An 18,963-nucleotide genomic window follows, 5' to 3' on the forward strand; every position below is an offset into this window, starting at 1 on the left:
TCATGTGCTTAATAGTGCTTTTTATCCACTTACCACCCTTTTATTACTTTTTCCCTTACATGGACCATTCTCTCCAACTCCTCCAGGCACACTTAACAGAATGTATAGTTTATTTCTAGATTTGCTTTTCTTTGAGTTATGAAGCATCTCTGAATTTGCTTTTACATCTTTTCTAGTACAAAGAATACCTCCTGACTTCAGGTAGATGATGGGTAGATATTAAAGTAGTCTAGACCAGTGATTCTGAACAAGATGGCACTACTTTGAAAGGGGTATTTCAATTGTCCCAATTATGGAAGAGGAAAAATGGCCCAGGCCAGACAGGCACCGGGAATACAAAATGTCTTACCATGCAAGGGACATTCATATAGGTGAAAAACTTACATCTTTGTTATTGTCTGAGCCCGAAATCTAAAAATTATACATTGAAATGCATGTATTATAACTTATTTTCCTTTTATTTTTGTCCTAAATTATGGTTAAGTCATTGATTTTAAGTTGAGATATAATTCACATACTATTGAAGTTCATATTCTTTTAAAGTTACAATTCAGTGGGTTTAGTATAGTCACGAAGTTGTACAATGATAACCACTAATTCTAGGATGCTTTCATCATCCCCAAAAGAAACCCACTGACAGTCATTCCTCATTCCCCAGTCCTCTAGTTCATCTACTTTCTGTCTCTATGTTTCTACCTGTTTTGTACATTTCATATCAACAGGATTGTACACTATCTGGCCTTTTGTGGTTTTCTTCTTTCACTTAGCATTCTTTTAAGGCTCATCTATGTTGCAGCATGTATCGGTAACTCATTCTTTTTTTTTTAAATTTACTTATGTTTAATTGAAGGATAATCGCGTTAAGTGTTGTGTTGGTTTCTGCCAAACATTGACTGAATCAGCCATGGGTATACATATGTTTGGGGCTTCCCTGGTGGCTCAGATGGTGAAGAATCTGCCTGCAATGCAGGAGATCTGGGTTTGATCCCTGGGTTGGGAAGATCCCCTGGAGGAGGGCATGGCAGCCCACTCCATTATTCTTGCCTGGAGAATTCCATAGACAGAGGAACCTGGCAGGCTACAGTCCATGGGGTCACAACGAGTTGGACACAACTGAGTGACTAAGCACAGCACAGCATGCATATGTCCCCTCCCTTTTGAACCTCCCTCCCACCTCCCTCCCCATCCCACCCCTCTAGGTTATTACAGAGCCCAGGTTTGAGTTCTGTGAGTCATACAGCAAATTCCTATTGGCTATTTATTTAACGTATGGTAATGTATGCTTCCATGTTACTCTCTATATACATCCCACCCTCTCCTTCCTCTCCCCTGACCTGGTCGATAAGTCCATTCTCTATGTCTGAGTCTCCATTGCTTCATTTATTTTTATTTATTTTGCTGTACACGATCTTCAATCTTTGCGGCATGTGGGATCTTTTGTGGTGACATATGGACTCTTAGTTGCAGCATGTGGGATCTAGTTTCCCAACCAGGGATTGAACTAAGGGTCCCTGCATTGGGAGCCCAGAGTCTTAGCCACTGGACCAGCAGGAAAGTCCTGTAACTCATTCTTTTTTATTGGTGAATAATACATTGATTTTTGGAAATTATATGGGCAGGAAGTTATATTATCTATGCACTTTATTTCAGGCTAGTAAAGAGTTTACAAAATATTTGTTATAGAAAGGAACACTAAGAAGCACTAAGAAGAAGCACTAAGAATAAGAAGCACTAAGCTAGTTGGAAACACAAGACCATGTATGTATGTAAAAAGGCAGTTAACAACCCAAGCAGACATACTATCAAGGTAGAGTCAAATTTTCGGGGACGAAAGGATTGGGATTAGGCTAGGTTAGGATTAGGCAGAGATCAGATTTGAGTGATAGATCCTATTCAGTTAAAGGACTGGCAAAGCCTAGAGGGCGAAACAGCCAACCAAAACTTAAACCGCCACCGGCATAGCATGCTACTCCATCTAAAGTAATCTTCACCGAGTAATTTCCTCTCTGAGTAGGCCCTGGGGTTGAAGAGGGAAATCAGCAGAAGCAAAACGAGGGGTCAGTGAATTGATAGCTCCGCACTGGCAACTGTACGGGTTGTGTTTTGCAGAGCTTGTTATTGTTGTTCAGTCGCTACGACCTGTCCAGCTCTCTGTGATCCCATGGACTGCAGCACGCCAGGCTCCTCTGTCCATCACTATCTCCCTGAGTTTGCTCAAACTCATGTCCATTGAGTCAGTGATGCCATCCAGCCCTCTCATACTCTGTCGCCCCCTTCTCTTGCCCTCTAGTTTTCCCAGCATTAGGGTCTTTTACAATGAGTCAGCTCTTCGCATCAGGTGCAGAGCTGGGAGCTGCTAACAGCGACCTCTGCTGGCACTCCTCCGCCACTTTCCTCTCGCGCGTTTGTCCGGCAGTTTAGGCCCATCTCGGCTGCCGTAGCGCTGTCGCGCTCAGCTGTCAGTGGCCTTTGCTAACCATGGCGGCCGAACTTGAGAGTTCCAAGTGCCTGAGTGGGCTGTTGAGCGGCCTGGCTCAGGATACTTTCTACGGGCACCCGGGCATCACGGAAGAGCTGCTGCGGAGCCAGCTGTATCCGGAGGTGTCACTTGAGGAGTTCCGCCCCTTTCTGGCGAAGATGAAGGGGATTCTTAAGGTAGCGCTTCTCTCCGCAGCCTCCGCTGCGGAGCCGAGTCTCTTCCCGCCGCCCTCCAACTGGTCCCCTCCGAAGCCGAAAGGCTTCCCTCCTCAGACCTCCACTCCAGGGGCTCCATGTAATGCTTCATCAGGTCCCCGGCGCTCGCTCTGTCGCCTCTTCTCACTTTCTTAGGGCTCCCGGCAGCAGTGCTGACCGACACCCACCGAAGACTCGGGTTTTGTCTCCAGGCACTTCTCTGTTGTGTAGGTCACGATTTCGAGTTGCCTCTGCAGATCTCTGCGCTCCATACTATTTAATATTAAGAGCGATCAAGCCAGCAGTTTTCCTGCGCCGTTGAAGTGTTCAAGAGTGTTAGTGGTCAAGTGTTTGCCGGGATAAGGGGTGGATTAGCCCGAGGGAACCCCTGTCAGGCGGTCTACTGTAAGGTTAGGAGAGCACGTTCATTAGCTTGAAGTGAAAGCGTAGCTCAGCCTTTCCCAGTAGAAATGCAGTGAGAGCCAAACATAACAACTTTACAATTTTTAGTAGCCTCATTAAAAAAAAGTAAAAAGAAAAACGTGAAACTAATTTTAATATTTAACCCAATATATCCAAAGCATTTTTTCCCACGTAATCAATATACAAAATATTATGAAATGTTTTATATTAGTTTTTTCATTAAGTCTTTGAAATCTGGTGTATATTTTGCATTTAAAGCACATGTCAAATTGGACTAGTCACTACTGCAAATTCTCAACAGTCATACGTGGCTAATGGCTACCTTATTGGATCATACTGGGTTAGACTAAGAACTAGCAATAGGATGGAATCTAGTAATGAAGTGTACACAAGAGATAATCTGTAGAAATATATTTTTGGGGGGGCTTTCTATGTGTTGGGAATTCTTTTAGACATTTTCTATTTTGTTTAATTTGTTTCTTGCAAAAACCTTATGTGGTACACCCCCATTTTAAAGATTGGGAAACAGGCTCTGGGAGTCTAAGCATTTAGCCTAATGGTTACACTGATTAAAATCAGTGTTGAAATTTTATCTGTTATCCTTTTGCACTTGCTGTGTTTCAGAACTGCTTCTGATACCTTAAAGGGCAGTTATGTTTCTTTTTTTAAAAACTGCTTTTGCTTATAGGATTTGAATCTGGAAAAAGAAAACCAAAGCAATTATTGAAAACAAAGTAAATGGATTGTCTTATTGAAATGTAAGAAGTAATATCTCATATGCGATTCTGGATATTTTAAGTAATTTTGGTTACGATGAGTCACTAGTGAATGTCTTCTGTTTCTATCAGATGTTACTCTTAAAGTGATAAGAAAAGATTTCTTAGAGAATTTGACATCTTACCTGAATTTCTGAAGTGTTTGCTAGGCCTGTAAGGGAATGAGGATAAGGGACTGAAGACCGAAAAGTAAGAACAGCACAGTGTTTTAGAATCTCTAAATATTGGGGGATATTTTGAATCTTTTGTTATGACAAAAACTGAAATATACTGAGAAAGAGTATTATGGAAACTCTCCTTTGTTTTCTTTAAAATACATTGCCATGTAATATCTAGATCTTGCTCTCACTATTCTCAGTCCTCTGCCTGAGGCTGGATTGAGTAGCAGGACTCTTTTGGTTTTGGGAGTGGAACTGAAGATTTGCCTGTGCTTCACAGCACAGCCTCTGCACAGCTGATTGGTTTGAGGTAGGAAGGGGAAAAGCCTTTGATTGGTTGGCTTAGGGCTGAAACTATGGGCTCAAGATAACATCAAGTTCCAGTCTTCATTTACCTTGTAAGCACCGCTGAGGGATAAACATCTCTAATTCTTATGAAAACGTAAAAAGTAAATATGAATTTAAACAAAAAGGCTTTGAGCAGAGATGGAATGTCCATCTGCAATAGAAGAGAACATACACAAATAAACATTATACAAGGATGCATAGTATTTGGAATTAGAGGTCTGAGTGGACTACTTGTGGACAGAAAAGAGATATTAGCTCTTTCTGGCAAATTTCCTGGAAATGCCATTTTTGTTGCTCTTGAAGAAAATATAGAGTATTTTAGATTAAAATGAAGGGCAGCCACATAGGGCATTTAGGCTAAGAAAATAGCAGAGGTGGAGCAGGAAAAGGTAGAGCACATTCGAGAAATGGTGAACAGTCTAATTTGACCAATGCATGGCCATACCCAGTTTGGAGTATTGGTTGAGGAGGCAAGAAAAAAGTGAAACTACTTTTTATTCCTTTATTCTTGCTTTTTAGCAGGTTATACTTTTTTCCCCTTCAATTAAAAAAGTTTTGGTAAAGTACACAAAACTTAACCATTTCAAAGTATACAGTTCATTGGTATTAAATACATTGATAATGTACATCCATCACAACCATCTGTATCTGTAACTTCGCCTTGTAGAACTGAAACCCTTACCCATTAAACAGTAACTCCATATAAATCACATCTCACTCCCTGACCAGCGCCCTCCATTTTACTTTCTGTCTTTATGATTTTGATTGCTCTAAGTGTCACGTATAAGTGGAATCATATAGTGTTTGACTTTTTTGGTGACTGGATTATTTCATTCCACCATGGTATCTTTCCGGTTCATCCATGTTATGGTGTATGTCAGAAATTCCTTCCTTTCAAAGACTAAATAATTGTCCATTGTATGTATCAGTATGCACCACATTTTGCTTATCCATTCATGTGTCAGTGAACACGTAGGTTGCCTCCTTGCTTTAGCTCTTTTTAATAGTGCTGCTGTGAATATGGGTGTACAAATACCTCTTTGAGACCCTGCTTTCAATTCTTCTGGGTATATACCCAGAAGTGGAATTGCTCATATGGTAATTCTATTTTTAATTTTTTGAGAAACTGCCATCCTGTTTTCAACAGCAGCTGTGTCATTTTACCTTCCTACCAGCAGTGTACAAGAATTCCAATTTCTTCACATCCTCATCAGCACTTGTTTTTTTCTGTGTGTGTCTGTGTGTATATTTTGACGGTAGCCATACTAATGACTATGAAGTGGGCAGGGTATACGTTTTTACATAATGATGACTGCAGAGGTCAAAACAGTTTTTTCTTCTGTCTATGGAGTCTCAACAATCTTGAATTCAACATGCAGGCTAGAAGAAAAGCAGTGAGGAAAAATATTAAAGAAAATGTAGGAATCTAGACAGAGGGGGAAAAAAAAAACTAAGGATAAAAATGGAGTAGTGTCATACCTTTCAGTGATCTATAGAGCCTAAAGTTCTATAAAGAGAGTGAAAATGAAGAGGGACAACAGAGGTAGGAGGAAAGGAAGGAAGGGATGTGAAACTCCCAGCAGGGAATAGGCAGTGGGTATATGTTGATAGTCTCCTTGTTGCCAGCTGCCTGCCTTCATTGATTCATAGGCTATGTTTCCAGTTCAGCTGCTTCCTGAGCTGTAGCCTTTGCCTCTAACCTTCACATTCTGTGCCCAGGTGTAGTGTACTGATTGCTCACCATTTGTACTGGTCCCTGTTTTCCACTTGAACTGGAGCTTTTCTACCCTACTTGGCTGGGACATGAACCCTCTGTAGCTTTGCCTGTTGCTAACAGAAGGGCAAACCCTTCATCAGTGTGTAGATACGTGAAGCTGACTCTTCACTAGCTTTAGTTTTATTTTTTGGTATCTCCTGAGAAGCAGTGAAATCAGTGATTTGCGTTTGGTGTATTTAGTTAGGGAAATGACATCCCCTATAAACACTCTGCCATTTTTATCTAATTTTTTTTTTTGCTTATATTTATAATTTCAACTTCTCGTAGATATGTGTTTGCTTAATCTCGGTTTCTTGCTCTGCTGTTAACCTCTCAGGGATGCTCCTCAATTCTAGCTTACTAGAATTCTGGAGAAAGATCTTAACTATGAAGCTGGATCACAGTTTGTGCACTTACGTTCTGTATTCACTACTGCCCTCTGTTGGTGATATTATTATATTTCCTCACCGAAATTTCATATTAAACAAAAATTTTTAAGGAGAATTCTGTTGAGTTTTGTTTTGTCTGTTGTTGATACAGGGCTTCCCCAGTGGTTTAGCGGTAGAGAATTTGCCTGCGGTGCCGGAGGTGCAGTTGGCGCAGGTTCAATCTCTGGGTCAGGAAGACCCCCTGGAGGAGGAAGTGGCAACCTATTCTAGTATTCTCGCCAGGAAAGTCCTACGGTCAGAGAAGCTTCTCAGGCTACAGTTGTGGGGTTGCAAAGAGTTGGACGCAACTGAGCGTGTGCGCGTGCACACACACACACACACACATTGTTGATATAATTCTTTGTTCACATTCTTGCTATCATTTTTTTTTTCTAAATTGAAGTATAGTTGATTTACAATTATTAGTTCAAGGTGTATAGCATAGTGATTCAATATTTTTATAGATTATGCTCATTTAAAGTTATTAGAAAATAATGGCTATATTTTCCTGGGCTGTACAATCTATCCTTATTGCTTATTTATTTTATACTAGCTTCTCTACGGTGGCTCAGACAGTAAAAGCAACTGCCTGCAATGCGGGAGACCTGGGTTTGATCCCTGGGTCAGGAAGATCCCCTGGAGAAGGAAATGGCACCCCGCTCCAGTACTCTTCCCTGGAAAATTCCATGGGTGGAGGAGCCTGGTGGGCTGCAGTCCATGGGTTTGCCAAGAGTCGGACACGACTGAGCAACTTCACTTTCACTTTTCACCTTCTCTATGATTTGAATTAAAAGTATGTTTAAATTCTATTTAGAAATCTGTAAATACGTGCAGCAGTTTATGGCTTGGCTCTCCCGGTCCACTTTTGTCTCCTGCAGTCTGCCTCCTCCCTCCTACAGCACAGCTGCCAGTGAACCTCGTTTTCTCCCCAACTTTACTGAGATATGACAAATAAACCAGTGACCTTTTTAAACCATACATCATTCCTACTTGACTGCCTTGCTTTCAACCATGTCATATTCATGAGCTTAAAATAAGATCCAGTCCTTTTTACCATAGCCTATAGTTTCCTGTGATCTCACCTTTACCAGTTTCTCTGATCTCATTGTCTTATTCCAGCCCCACTAACCTTGTCTTTATTTAAACCTGTTAGGTGCTTTCTGAATCTGTTCAGGACCTTTGCAGGTGGTTGTCCATATGCCTGCAGTGCTTTTCCCTCAGATATTCATTTGGGTTGTTTATTTACTTCATTCATTCTCTAGCTAAAAGTGATTTCCTGTGAGGTCTTCCCTGATCCATGCAAAGAGCCTCACCCTTCCACCCCCACTCTTTTTGCCCTGCTTTACTTATTCTCATACTTCTTACTAACTGAAATTATATATACCCTATTGGAATGTAAGCATTAAGAGGGCAGCACTTTATTATTACTTATTCCATTTTTTAAAATCACTAACACCTAAAACTGTTTTTGGCACATGGTATGCATTTAGTAAAAATCTATAGAATATGTGAATGAATGGATAGTGCTTAAATGTGGAGATTGCCATTAAAAAAGTAATCACAGAGAGAAAACCTATATTACTTCTGTATGGGAAGAGCTGGAAGGAGTCATATTGTGGAAGGTTATAATCAGGGGTCAGCAAACTATGACCCCTGGGACAAATCTGGCCTGCAGCCCATTTTTATAAATACATTTTTACTGGAACATGGCCATGTGCTCATTCATTTACATCTTGTCTGTAACAGCTTTCACCACTGTAATAATAGAGTTGAGTGGTTGTAACAGAGATCTTGTGGCCTTCAAAGCCTAAGATATTTACTACCTGAATCTTTACAGAAAAAGTTTAGTGATTCCTTTCTTAGAATTTGTTCCTAAATTCATATGTAATACTTGGAAACAATCTTGTATATAAATTATATGTTGGTTGCTGCTGCTGATTTAGTTGCTGAATTATGTCCGACTCTGCGACCCTGTGAACTGTAGCCCACCAGGCTCCTCTGTCCATGGATTTCCCAGGCAAGAATACTGGTATGGGTTACCATTTCCTTCTCTAGATCTTCCTGATGCAGGGATCAAACCTCTGTCTCCTGCTTGGCAGGTGGATTCTTATACCACTGAGCTGCCAGGAAAGCCCTATTTATTGGTTACTTGATAGAAATCTAAAATAGAAATATATGAGAAATAGGGATTATTTGGTCTTATGCACACTTGAGGAATTTCACTAATCTCTTCTTTAGGTCATGAAGCTTGTGGTAAATGAGAAATAAGCTTTAATAATTCTGTAGTACTACATGTGTTCTTGGTAAGACATAATTTGAATTTGGATTTTTTTCATAGTAAGAGGATGTAAAATTAACATAAAATGTATAAAATTAATGTTGCAAGCTTGAGTCAAGTTATACCATCAGTGTTATGAAAACTGGTTTACATTTATATGAGAAAATAACATCAGTAAATATTAAGATTTAAAGTGGTAAAAGATTAAGAAATATTTTTATCTATGAAAACCCGCTTTTGTCTACTCTTGAAGCTATGAAAATTTGTGATTTTTTGAGAACTAGATTGACCAGAAAGGAAAGACCTGTGGTAATAGTCTTTGTGTGTCTTATAACAGAAATAGGTCTTCTGAAGGATGCTGCATTTAGTTAATTTTCAGTTTTGCAAACATTTACCTACCTATATGCTTTCCCTTAATACTTTTTATTGTAAATATTATTTAACTTTACAGAAAATATAGAAATCAGATGTGCAAAAACACACAAGTATCATCTGTTGACATCAGTTCAGTTCAGTTCAGTCGCTCAGTCATATCTGACTCTTTGCGACCCTATAGACTGCAGCACACCAGACCTTGCTGTCCATCACCAACTCCCGGAGTTTTCCCAAACTCATGTCCTTTGGGTCGGTGATGCCATCCAACCATCTCATCCTCTGTCGTCCCCTTCTCCTCCTGCCCTCAATCTTTCCCAGCATCAGGGTCTTTTCAAATGAGTCAGCTCTTCACATGAGGTGGCCAAAGTATTGGAGTTTCAGCTTCAACATCAGTCCTTCCAAAGAACACCCAGGACTGATCTCCTTTAGGATGGACTGGTTGGATCTCCTTGCAGTCCGAAGGACTCTCAAAAGTCTTCTCCAATACCACAAGTTCCAAAGCATCAATTCTGTGCTTAGCTTTCTTTATAGTTCACCTATCACATTCATACATTACTACTGGAAAAACTAAAGCCTTGACTAGACAGACCTTTGTTGGCAAAGTAAGGTCTCTGCTTTTTAATATGCTGTCTAGGTTGGTCATAACTTTCTTTCCAAGAAGTAAGCATCTTAATTTTATGGCTGCAGTCACCATCTGCAGTGATTTTAGAGCCCAGAAAAATAAAGTCTGCCACTGTTTCCCCATCGATTTGCCATGAAGTGATGGGACTGGATGCCATGATTTTTAGTTTTCTGAATGTTGAGCTTTAAGCCAACTTTTTCACTCTCTTTCACGTTCATCAAGAGGCTTTTTAGTTCTTCACTTTCTGCCATTACAGTGGTGTCATCTGCATATCTGAGGTTATTAATATTTCTCCCGGCAATCTTGATTCCAGCTTGTGCCTCATCCAGCCCAGCGTTTCTCATGATGTACTCTGCATAGAAGTTAAGTAAGCAGGGTGACAATATACAGCCTTGACGTACTCCTTTTCCTATTTGGAACCAGTCTCTTGTTCCATGTCCAGTTCTAACTGTTGCTTCCTGACCCGAGTACAGGTTTCTCAAGAGGCAGGTCAGGTGGTCTGGTATTCCCATCTCTTTCAGAATTTTCCACAGTTTATTGTGATCCACACAGTCAAAAGCTTTGGCATAGCCAATAAAACAGAAATAGATGTTTTTCTGGAACTCTCTTGCTTTTTCCATGATCCAGCGGATGTTGGCAATTTGATCTCTGGTTCCTCTGCCTTTTCTAAAACTAGCTTGAACATCTGGAAGTTCATGGTTCACATATTGCTGAAGCCTGGCTTGGAGAATTTGAGCATTACTTTACTAGCGTGTGAGATGAGTGCAACTGTGCAGTAGTTTGAGCATTCTTTGGCATTGCCTTTCTTAGGGATTGGAATGAAAACTGGCCTTTTTCAGTTCTGTGGCCAGTGCTGAGTTTTCCCAATTTGCTGGCATATTGAGTGGAGCACTTTGACAGCATCATCTTTCAGGATTTGAAATAGCTCAACTGGAATTCCATCACCTCCACTAGCTTTGTTTGTAGGATTATGAAATAATTATAGTAAACCAAGGGAAATTTAGCAATGCTTGTGTGTAAGTTTTTTTTTTTTTTTGGCCTTCCTTTGTTTTTGGAGGCAAGGAATGGGGTCAGGGCAACCTTTCTGCTCTTTATTTCTTAGATTCCTTCACCTTATAATAGTCAATATGCTGGGGTGCCGTAATTTGGGGAAGCATGTCCCCATCACCACCAGCCTCTCTCTCTTTTTAAAATACAAGGCGGTGAGCATACAGTACATAATTTTCTGCATTTGACTTTTAAAAAATTTGTCTCCTTTTTTAAAATACTATTCTTGAGTATTAGGAATTCAGTGCATTTGTACTCAGCACTGAAGAGAGTTTTTTGAAGAGGCTTTTGAAAAGCATTATATAGCTGTCTTGTTTTGGGGTAAGATATAAATTGAAGAGGTTAAATTCTTATAAAGGGATACCCTGTTTAATCTTTTTAATACTCCAGTAAGTTTAATGTTTTGCATACTGTGGTGTGTTTACTTTTATTATTGGTATATGTTGCTGTTATTATTTATTTTTAAAAATTTAATCCTAGTCCTCTGTCACTTTTGCTAACTTGTGTTTGTATGGCAGCTTCTTTTATTTATTTTTTATTTTTTTTGGCCATGCCATGCAGCTTATGGAATCCTAATTCCCTCACCAGGGATTGAACCCGGACCCTTCAGCAGTGAGAGCACAGAGTCCAGCCACTGGACTTCCAGGGAATTCCTTGGTATATATTACTTTAAAAGCACAATTTGATTCTAGTTTTGTTGAAAGTATTTATAGTAAAAGCAGAGGCTTAAAAGTGAATTTGATATCAAGTTTATAAAACAACTCAAGTTCACTGCTCATTAGTGATTTTGTTGTGGAATTTATCTTATGAAAAAGCCTGTTGTGAAAATCCATCATACTTTTGAATGTTGAGCTTTGTTGTCTCTGCAGTACAGTTTTTGGATTTATTATATAATATAGAAAGATTTTACTATGTAAGATTTTAAAATCTGTTACTGGCCTCTCTTTGCAAATAAAGAAAAGTACGTAAAGCAGTATCTTTTTGATATTTAACTCACTTTAAGAATGAATTTCACCCGTATATGTTTTGAACAACAAATAAAAGGTAATAAGAAGTTAAATTAAGTATAAAAAATGGATGCAAAATAGCTGATCTTAATTGTTTAGATCAAGAGACGTGAGCAGGAGAGACTGAATACATTTGACTTATTCTGCCATATTTTCAGGATTCAATCATCTTTAACTATAAGCAGTGATTCTCTTTTTCTACGTTAGGTGGCAGTAGAATATTGGCTTGCTAATACACTGTAAAATAGGTTGGAAGCAACATAACATTTAAAATCTTCTTCTTGTTCTTAGTTCAGAAAACAAAATTGCCTACTCAATAATAAGAATTTGTTATTCAAAAGAGGTCTAAATATTTGGTTAGATATTTTGAATTTAGAAATATCATTTTCTGGAAAATGTAAAGCTCTGTAAACAGATTCCTTTTGCTATAGTTCTCTAGTGAAGTGAAGTCACTCATTCGTGTCCGACTCTTTGCGACCCCATGGACTGTAGCCTACCAGGCTCCTCCCTCCATGGGATTCTCCTGGCAAGAGTACTGGAGTGGGTTGCCATTTCCTTCTCCAGGGGATCTTCCCAACCCAGGGATCGAACCAGGGTCTCCTGCATTCCAGGCAGATACTTTAACCTTTGAGCCACCAGGGAAGCCCCATAGTTCACTAGGTTTTGTGTAAATAAATTTTGCTAACTTCATTGATGATTTTTGAGAATTTTTTAAAATTTAATTTTATTTTTATAATAGGTTTTTAATTGAGGTATAGTTGATGTACCATATTATATAAGTTATAGGTGTACAAGATAGTAATTCACAATTTTTAAAGGTTGTACTCCTTCTATAGTTATTATAAAATATTGGCTATATTCCCTGTGCTGTACAATATATCCTTGTAGCTAGTTTCTTTTATACATAATAGTTTGTACCTCTTAATCCCCTACCCCATCTTGCCCTTCCCTGACTTTGGAAATTTAGATGATAACTCATGAGATGTATTCCTACCTCTCTGAAGGACTGGCAAACAACTGTTTGATGTTATGTTTTTATGTCACTGGATATCATATGATAAAGCAGCAATTGCATATTACCAAGCAGAGTTTGCAAAATATGTGAATAGACTCAAGTGACCTGTAATGAGGTGTTCTGTAAGCTTTTTTCTTTCTTTCTTAGTTTAGCGTAAAATTCATATTAATTGAAGACCTATTTTTGGTTCTTTTCTCAGAGCAAGTTTCTAGGTCTCCTTTTCTCAAAGCAAGTTTCCAGGTCTGAAAACTTGACTTGGATGGAAGGAGTTCCCGGGTAAGAATATATACATATTTAATTTTAATTTTGGTTATGCTGGATCCTCACTGCTGCGTGCGGGCTTTTTCTAGTTGGAGCGAGCGGAGGCTGCTCTCTGGTTGGGGTGCGCAGGTTTCGCACTGTGCTGGCTTCTCTTGTTGCGGAGCACAGGCTCTAGGCGTGCAGGTTTTAGTAGTTGCAGCACACGGGCTCGGTAGTTGTGCTGTGTCGGCTTTAGTTGCTCCTTGGCCTGTGGGATCTTCCCTAACCAGGGATCAAACCTGTGTCCCCCTGTGGCTGACTCATGTTGAGTGTTGACAGAAAACAAAATTCTGTAAAGCAGTTATCCTTCACTTAAAAAATAAATAGATAAAAGGAAAAAAAAAACCACAAACCCTGTGTCCCCTGCATTGTCAGGCAGATTCTTATCCACTCCACCACCAGGGAAGTCCAGTAGGAGTATTTTTAAAGACAATTTCTATCTTGGATTTACCTGTCAAGTACAGCCAGTCTTGTTTATTCACGGCTTCTACGTCAGAGGATACAGACAGACAACTGTACTGTGCCATTTCATTTAAGAGACTTGAGCATCGGTGACCTGTGGACACCAAGGGATAGCTGTTTTTACCAAGTCTCTAATAGGTTATAGGGGCTTCCCTGGTGGCTCAGTGGTAAGGAATCTACCTGCTAATGCAAGAGACCTGGTTTCAGTCCCTGGATCAGGACGATCCTCTGGACAAGGAAATGGCAACCCACTCTAGTATTCTTGCCTGGAAAATTCCATGGACAGAGGAGGCTGCCGTCCATGGGGTCACAAAAAGAGTCAGACACCACTTAGCAACTAAACTACAAATATGCTGTATACCCTGTTCTGTTTACAGAAGTGATTATCACAGCCCATGCGTTGAAGAATCCTGTTTTACATGGTAAATGTCATGAGAAAGGCATAAATGATGTGTTCTGCTAGAATGAATCCTTATTTATAATCTTTTACTGGGGTGTCCTGCATTGCAGGCGGATTCTTTACCAACTGAGCTATGAGAGAAGCCCCTTTATAAACTACAGACATCCAATAAGTCACGGGTTTTTTGGTCATAATAAAGCACCTACGTTTTTTGGCTTTAACTTAAAATGTAGTTTTTATAAATTTTAACCTCCATTATGGTTCATCTTTAATGAAAAATTTGTTTCAACTGATTCAGTTTTTTAAAAAAAGCCATATTATAGAAATTTTGGTATGGGTTGTGTTATGTGTGCTGTATATATGATTAAATTAATATCTTTATATGCCAGTGTGAAATTATCTCTGAAAGATGCTGTTCTCTGTCATGACATCTGATCTCTTCCTCAATTTTCTATAGACCTGTTTCTAAACAAAGAAGCTACCATTTATAAAATCCTTGAATTTCTATTATGTTTTTCCTGAGCATATATTACTTAATAAATAGTCAAATCATTTACAAATTATTTATGATTGTTTGTTAATTCCAGTGAACATTTATTTATTTTTAAAGTTTATTTTTTAATTGAAGGATGATTGCTTTACAGAATTTTGTTGTTTTCTGTCAAACTTCAGCACGAATCAGCCATAGATATACATATATCCCCTCCCTCTTGAACCTCCCTCCTGTCTCCCTCCCCATCCCACCCCTCTAGGTTGATACAGAGCTCCTATTGAATTTCCTGAAACATACAGCAAATTGCTGTTGGCTATCGATTTTATATATGGTAATGTAGTTTCCATGTTACTCTCTCACACCCTCTCCTCCCCTCTCCCCATGTCTGTAAGTCTGTTCTCTATATCTGTTACTCTACTGCTGCCCTGCAAATCAATTCTTTGGTACCATCTTTCTAAATTCCATATATATGTGTTGCTGCTAAGTCACTTCAGTTGTGTCCGACTCTGTGCGACCCCATAGACGACAGCCCATCAGGCTCTCCCGTCCCTGGGATTCTCCAGGCAAGAACACTGGACTGGGTTGCCATTTCTTTCTCCAATGCATGAAAGTGAAAAGTGAAAGTGAAGTCACTCAGTTGTGTCCAACTCTTCGCGACCCCATGGACTGCAGCCTACCAGGCTCCTCCGTCCATGGGATTTTCCAGGCAAGAGTACTAGAGTGGGGTGCCATCACCTTCTCTGATATATGTGTTAGTATATGATATTTATCGTTCTCTTGCTGACTTACTTCACTCTGTATAACAGGCTCTAGGTTCATCCACTTTATTAGAATTGACTCAAATGTGCTCCTTTTTATGTCTGAGTAGTATTCCATTGTGTGTATGTACTACAACTTCTTTATCTGTTAATCTGTCAGTGGACATCGGGTTGCTTCCGTGTGTCTGAAGTGAAGTGAAGTGAAGTCGCTCAGTTGTGTCCGACTCTTTGCGACCCCGTGGACTGTAGCCTGGGGAGTGGGTTACCATTTCCTTCTCCAGGGGATCTTCCCGACCCAGGGATCGAACCCGGGTCTCCCGCATTGGAGGCAGACCTTTAACCTCTGAGCCACCAGGGAAGCCCTGTGTGTCTAGTGAACATTTATTGAGCACCTACTGTGTTCTATCTAGTCAAGGCTATGGTTTTTCCAGTGATCATGTATGGATGTGAGAGTTGGACTGTGAAGAAAGCTGAGCGCCGAAGAACTGATGGTTTTGAACTGCGGTGTTGGAGAAGACTCTTGAGAGTCCCTTGGACTGCAAGGAGATCTAACCAGTCCATTCTGAAGGAGATCAGCCCTGGGATTTCTTTGGAAGGAATGATGCTAAAGCTGAAACTCCAGTACTTTGGCCACCTCTTGCGAAGTTGACTCATTGGAAAAGACTCTGATGCTGGGAGGGATTGGGGGCAGGAGGAGAAGGGGACGACAGAGGATGAGATGGCTGGATGGCATCACGGACTCGATGGATGTGAGTCAGAGTGAACTCCGGGAGTTGGTGATGGACAGGGAGGCCTGGTGTGCTGCGATTCATGGGGTCGCAAAGAGTTGGACAGGACTGAGCGACTGAACTGAACTGAACTGTGTTCCAGATTAAAGATTTAATCTAAAGATTTACTGAGCATGGCCCCACCCATCAGAGCAACACCCATTTTACCCCACAGCCAGTCCCTCCCATCAGAAAGCTTCTATAAGCCTCTTATCCTTATCCAAGAGGGCAGACAGAATGAAAACCACAATCACAGAAAACTACCAAACTTATCACATGGATCACAACCTTGTCTAACTCAATGAAACTATGAGCCATGTGGTGTAGGTCATGGTGGAGAGTTCTGGCAAAATGTGGTCCCCTGGAGGAAGGCGTGGCAAACCACTTCAACATTCTTGCCTTGAGAACCCCATGAACAGTATGAAAAGGCAAAATGATAGCTTACTGAAATGTAAACTTCCCAGGTTGGTAGGTGCCCAAAATGCTACTTGAGAAGAGCAGAGAAGTAGCTCCAGAAGGAATGAAGAGGCTGAGCTAAAGAAGAAACAGTGCCCAGGTATGGATGTGTCTGGTGGTGAACGTCCAATGCTGTAAAGAACAATATTGCATAGGAACCTGGAATGTTAGGTCCATGGATCAAAGTAAATTAGAAGTGGTCAAACAGGAGATGGCAAGAGTGAACATTGTCATTTTAGGAATCATTGAACTAAAATGGACTAGAATGGGTGAATTTAACTCAGATGACCATTATATGCACTACTGTGGGCAAGAATCCCTTAGAAGAAATGGAGTAGCCCTCATAGTCAACAGAAGAGTCTTAAATGCAGTACTTGGATGCAGTCTCAAAAACAACAGAATGACCTCTGTTCGTTTCCAAGGCAAACCATTCAGTATCACAGTGATCCAAGTCTATGCCCCAACTACTAATGCCAAAGAAGCTGAAGTTGAACAGTTCTATGAAGACTACATGACCTTCTGAAACCAAAAAAAGATGTTCTTTTCATCATACGGGATTAGAATGCAAAAGTAGGAAGTCAAGAGATACCTGGAGTAGCAGGAAAGTTTGGCCTTGGAGTACAAAATGAAGCAGGGCAAAGGCTAACAATTTTGCCAAGAGAACACACTGGTCATAGCCAACGCTCTCTTCCAACAACACAAGAGACAACTCTACACATGGACATCACCAGATGCATAATACCGAAATCAGATTGATTATATTCTTTGCAGCCAAAGATGGAGAAGCTCTATACAGTCAGCAAAAACAAGACTGGGAGCTGACTGTGGCTCAGATCATGAACTGCTTATTGCCGAATTCAGACTTAAGTTGAAGAAAGTAGGGAAAACACTAGGCCATTCAGGTATGACCTAAATCAAATCCCCTTATGATTATACAGTGGGAGTGACAAATAGATTCAAGGAATTAGATCTGATAGACAGAGTGCCTGAGGAACTATGCGTGGAGGTTCATAACATTGTACAGGAGGCAGTGATCAAAACCATCCCCAAGAAAAAGAAATGCAAAAAGGCAAAATGGTTGTCTGAGGAGGCCTTATAAATAGCTGAGAAAAGACATGAAAGGCAAAGGAGAAAAGGAAAGATACACCCATCTGGATGCACAGTTCCAGAGAATAGCAAGGAGAGATAAGAAAGCCTTCCTCATTGACCAATGCAAAGAAATAGAGGAAAACAATAGAATGGGAAAGACTAGAGATCTCTTCAAAAAAATTAGAGATACCAAGGGAATATTTCATGCAAAGATGGACACAGTTAAAGACAGAAATGGTATGGAACTAACAGAAGCAGAAAATATTAAGAAGAGGTGGCAAGAATACACAGAAGAACTATACAAAAGAGATCATAATGACCCAGATAATGAAGATGGTGTGGTTACCTACCTAGAGCCAGACATCCTAGAATACAAAGTCAAGTGGGCCTTAGGAAGCATCACTACGAACAAAGCTAGTGGAGGTGATAGAATTCCCACTGAGTTATTTCAAATCCTAAAACAGGATGCTGTGAGAATGCTGCAATCAATATGCCAGCAAATTTGGAAAACTCAGCAATGGCCACAGGACTGGAAAAGATCAGTTTTCATTCCAGTCCCAAAGAAAGGCAATGTCCAAAAATGTTCCAACTACCACACAGTTGCACTCATTCCACACATTAGCAAAGTAATGCTCAAAATTCTCCAAACTAGGCTTCAATAGTACATGAACCAAGAACTTCCAGGTGTACAAGTCGGTTTTAGAAAAGGCAGAGGAACGAGAGATCAAATTACCAAGATATGTTGGATTGTAGAAAAAGCAAGATAATTCCAGAAAAACATCTACTTCTGCCTCATTGACTACGCGAGAGCCTTTGACTGTGTGGATCACAACAAAGTGTGGAAGATTCTTCAAGAGATGGGAATACCAGACCACCTTACCTGCCTCTTGAGAAATCTGTTTGCAGTTCAAGAAGCAACAGTTAGAACTGGACATGGAACAACAGGCTGATTCCAAATTGGGAAGGATTACGTCAAGGCTGTATTTAACTTATATGCAGAGTACATCATGTGAAATCCTGGGCTGGATGAAGCACAAGCTGGAATCAAGATTGCCAGGAGAAATATCAATAACCTCAGATATGCAGATGACACCATCCTTATGGCAGAAAGTGAAGGGGAATTAAAGAGCCTCTTGATGAGGGTGAAAGACAAGAGAGAAAAAGTTGGCTTAAAACTCAACATTCAGAAAATTAAGATCATGGCCTCTGGTCCCATCACTTCATGGCAAATGGATGGGAAAACAATGGAAATAGTGAGAGACTTCATTTTCTTGGGCTCCAAAATCACTGCAGATGGTGACTGCAGCCATGAAATTAAAAGACACTTGGTCT

General features: G+C 40.2%; 1 protein-coding gene across 1 annotated transcript in view; it reads left to right on the forward strand.

Annotated features, from left to right (window-relative positions):
- Positions 1-2,468: 2,468 nt before the first annotated feature.
- COMMD1 (copper metabolism domain containing 1) overlaps positions 2,469-18,963 on the forward strand; it is a 172,325-nt gene continuing 155,830 nt past the window's right edge. The window contains exon 1 of the mRNA XM_052649247.1: positions 2,469-2,655. Coding sequence (XP_052505207.1) covers positions 2,479-2,655 — 177 coding nt within the window. The 5' untranslated portion in view covers positions 2,469-2,478. The remainder of the gene's footprint in view (positions 2,656-18,963) is intronic.

Source organism: Budorcas taxicolor, chromosome 11 (assembly GCF_023091745.1).
Source record: "Budorcas taxicolor isolate Tak-1 chromosome 11, Takin1.1, whole genome shotgun sequence".
NCBI lineage: Eukaryota > Metazoa > Chordata > Mammalia > Artiodactyla > Bovidae > Budorcas > Budorcas taxicolor.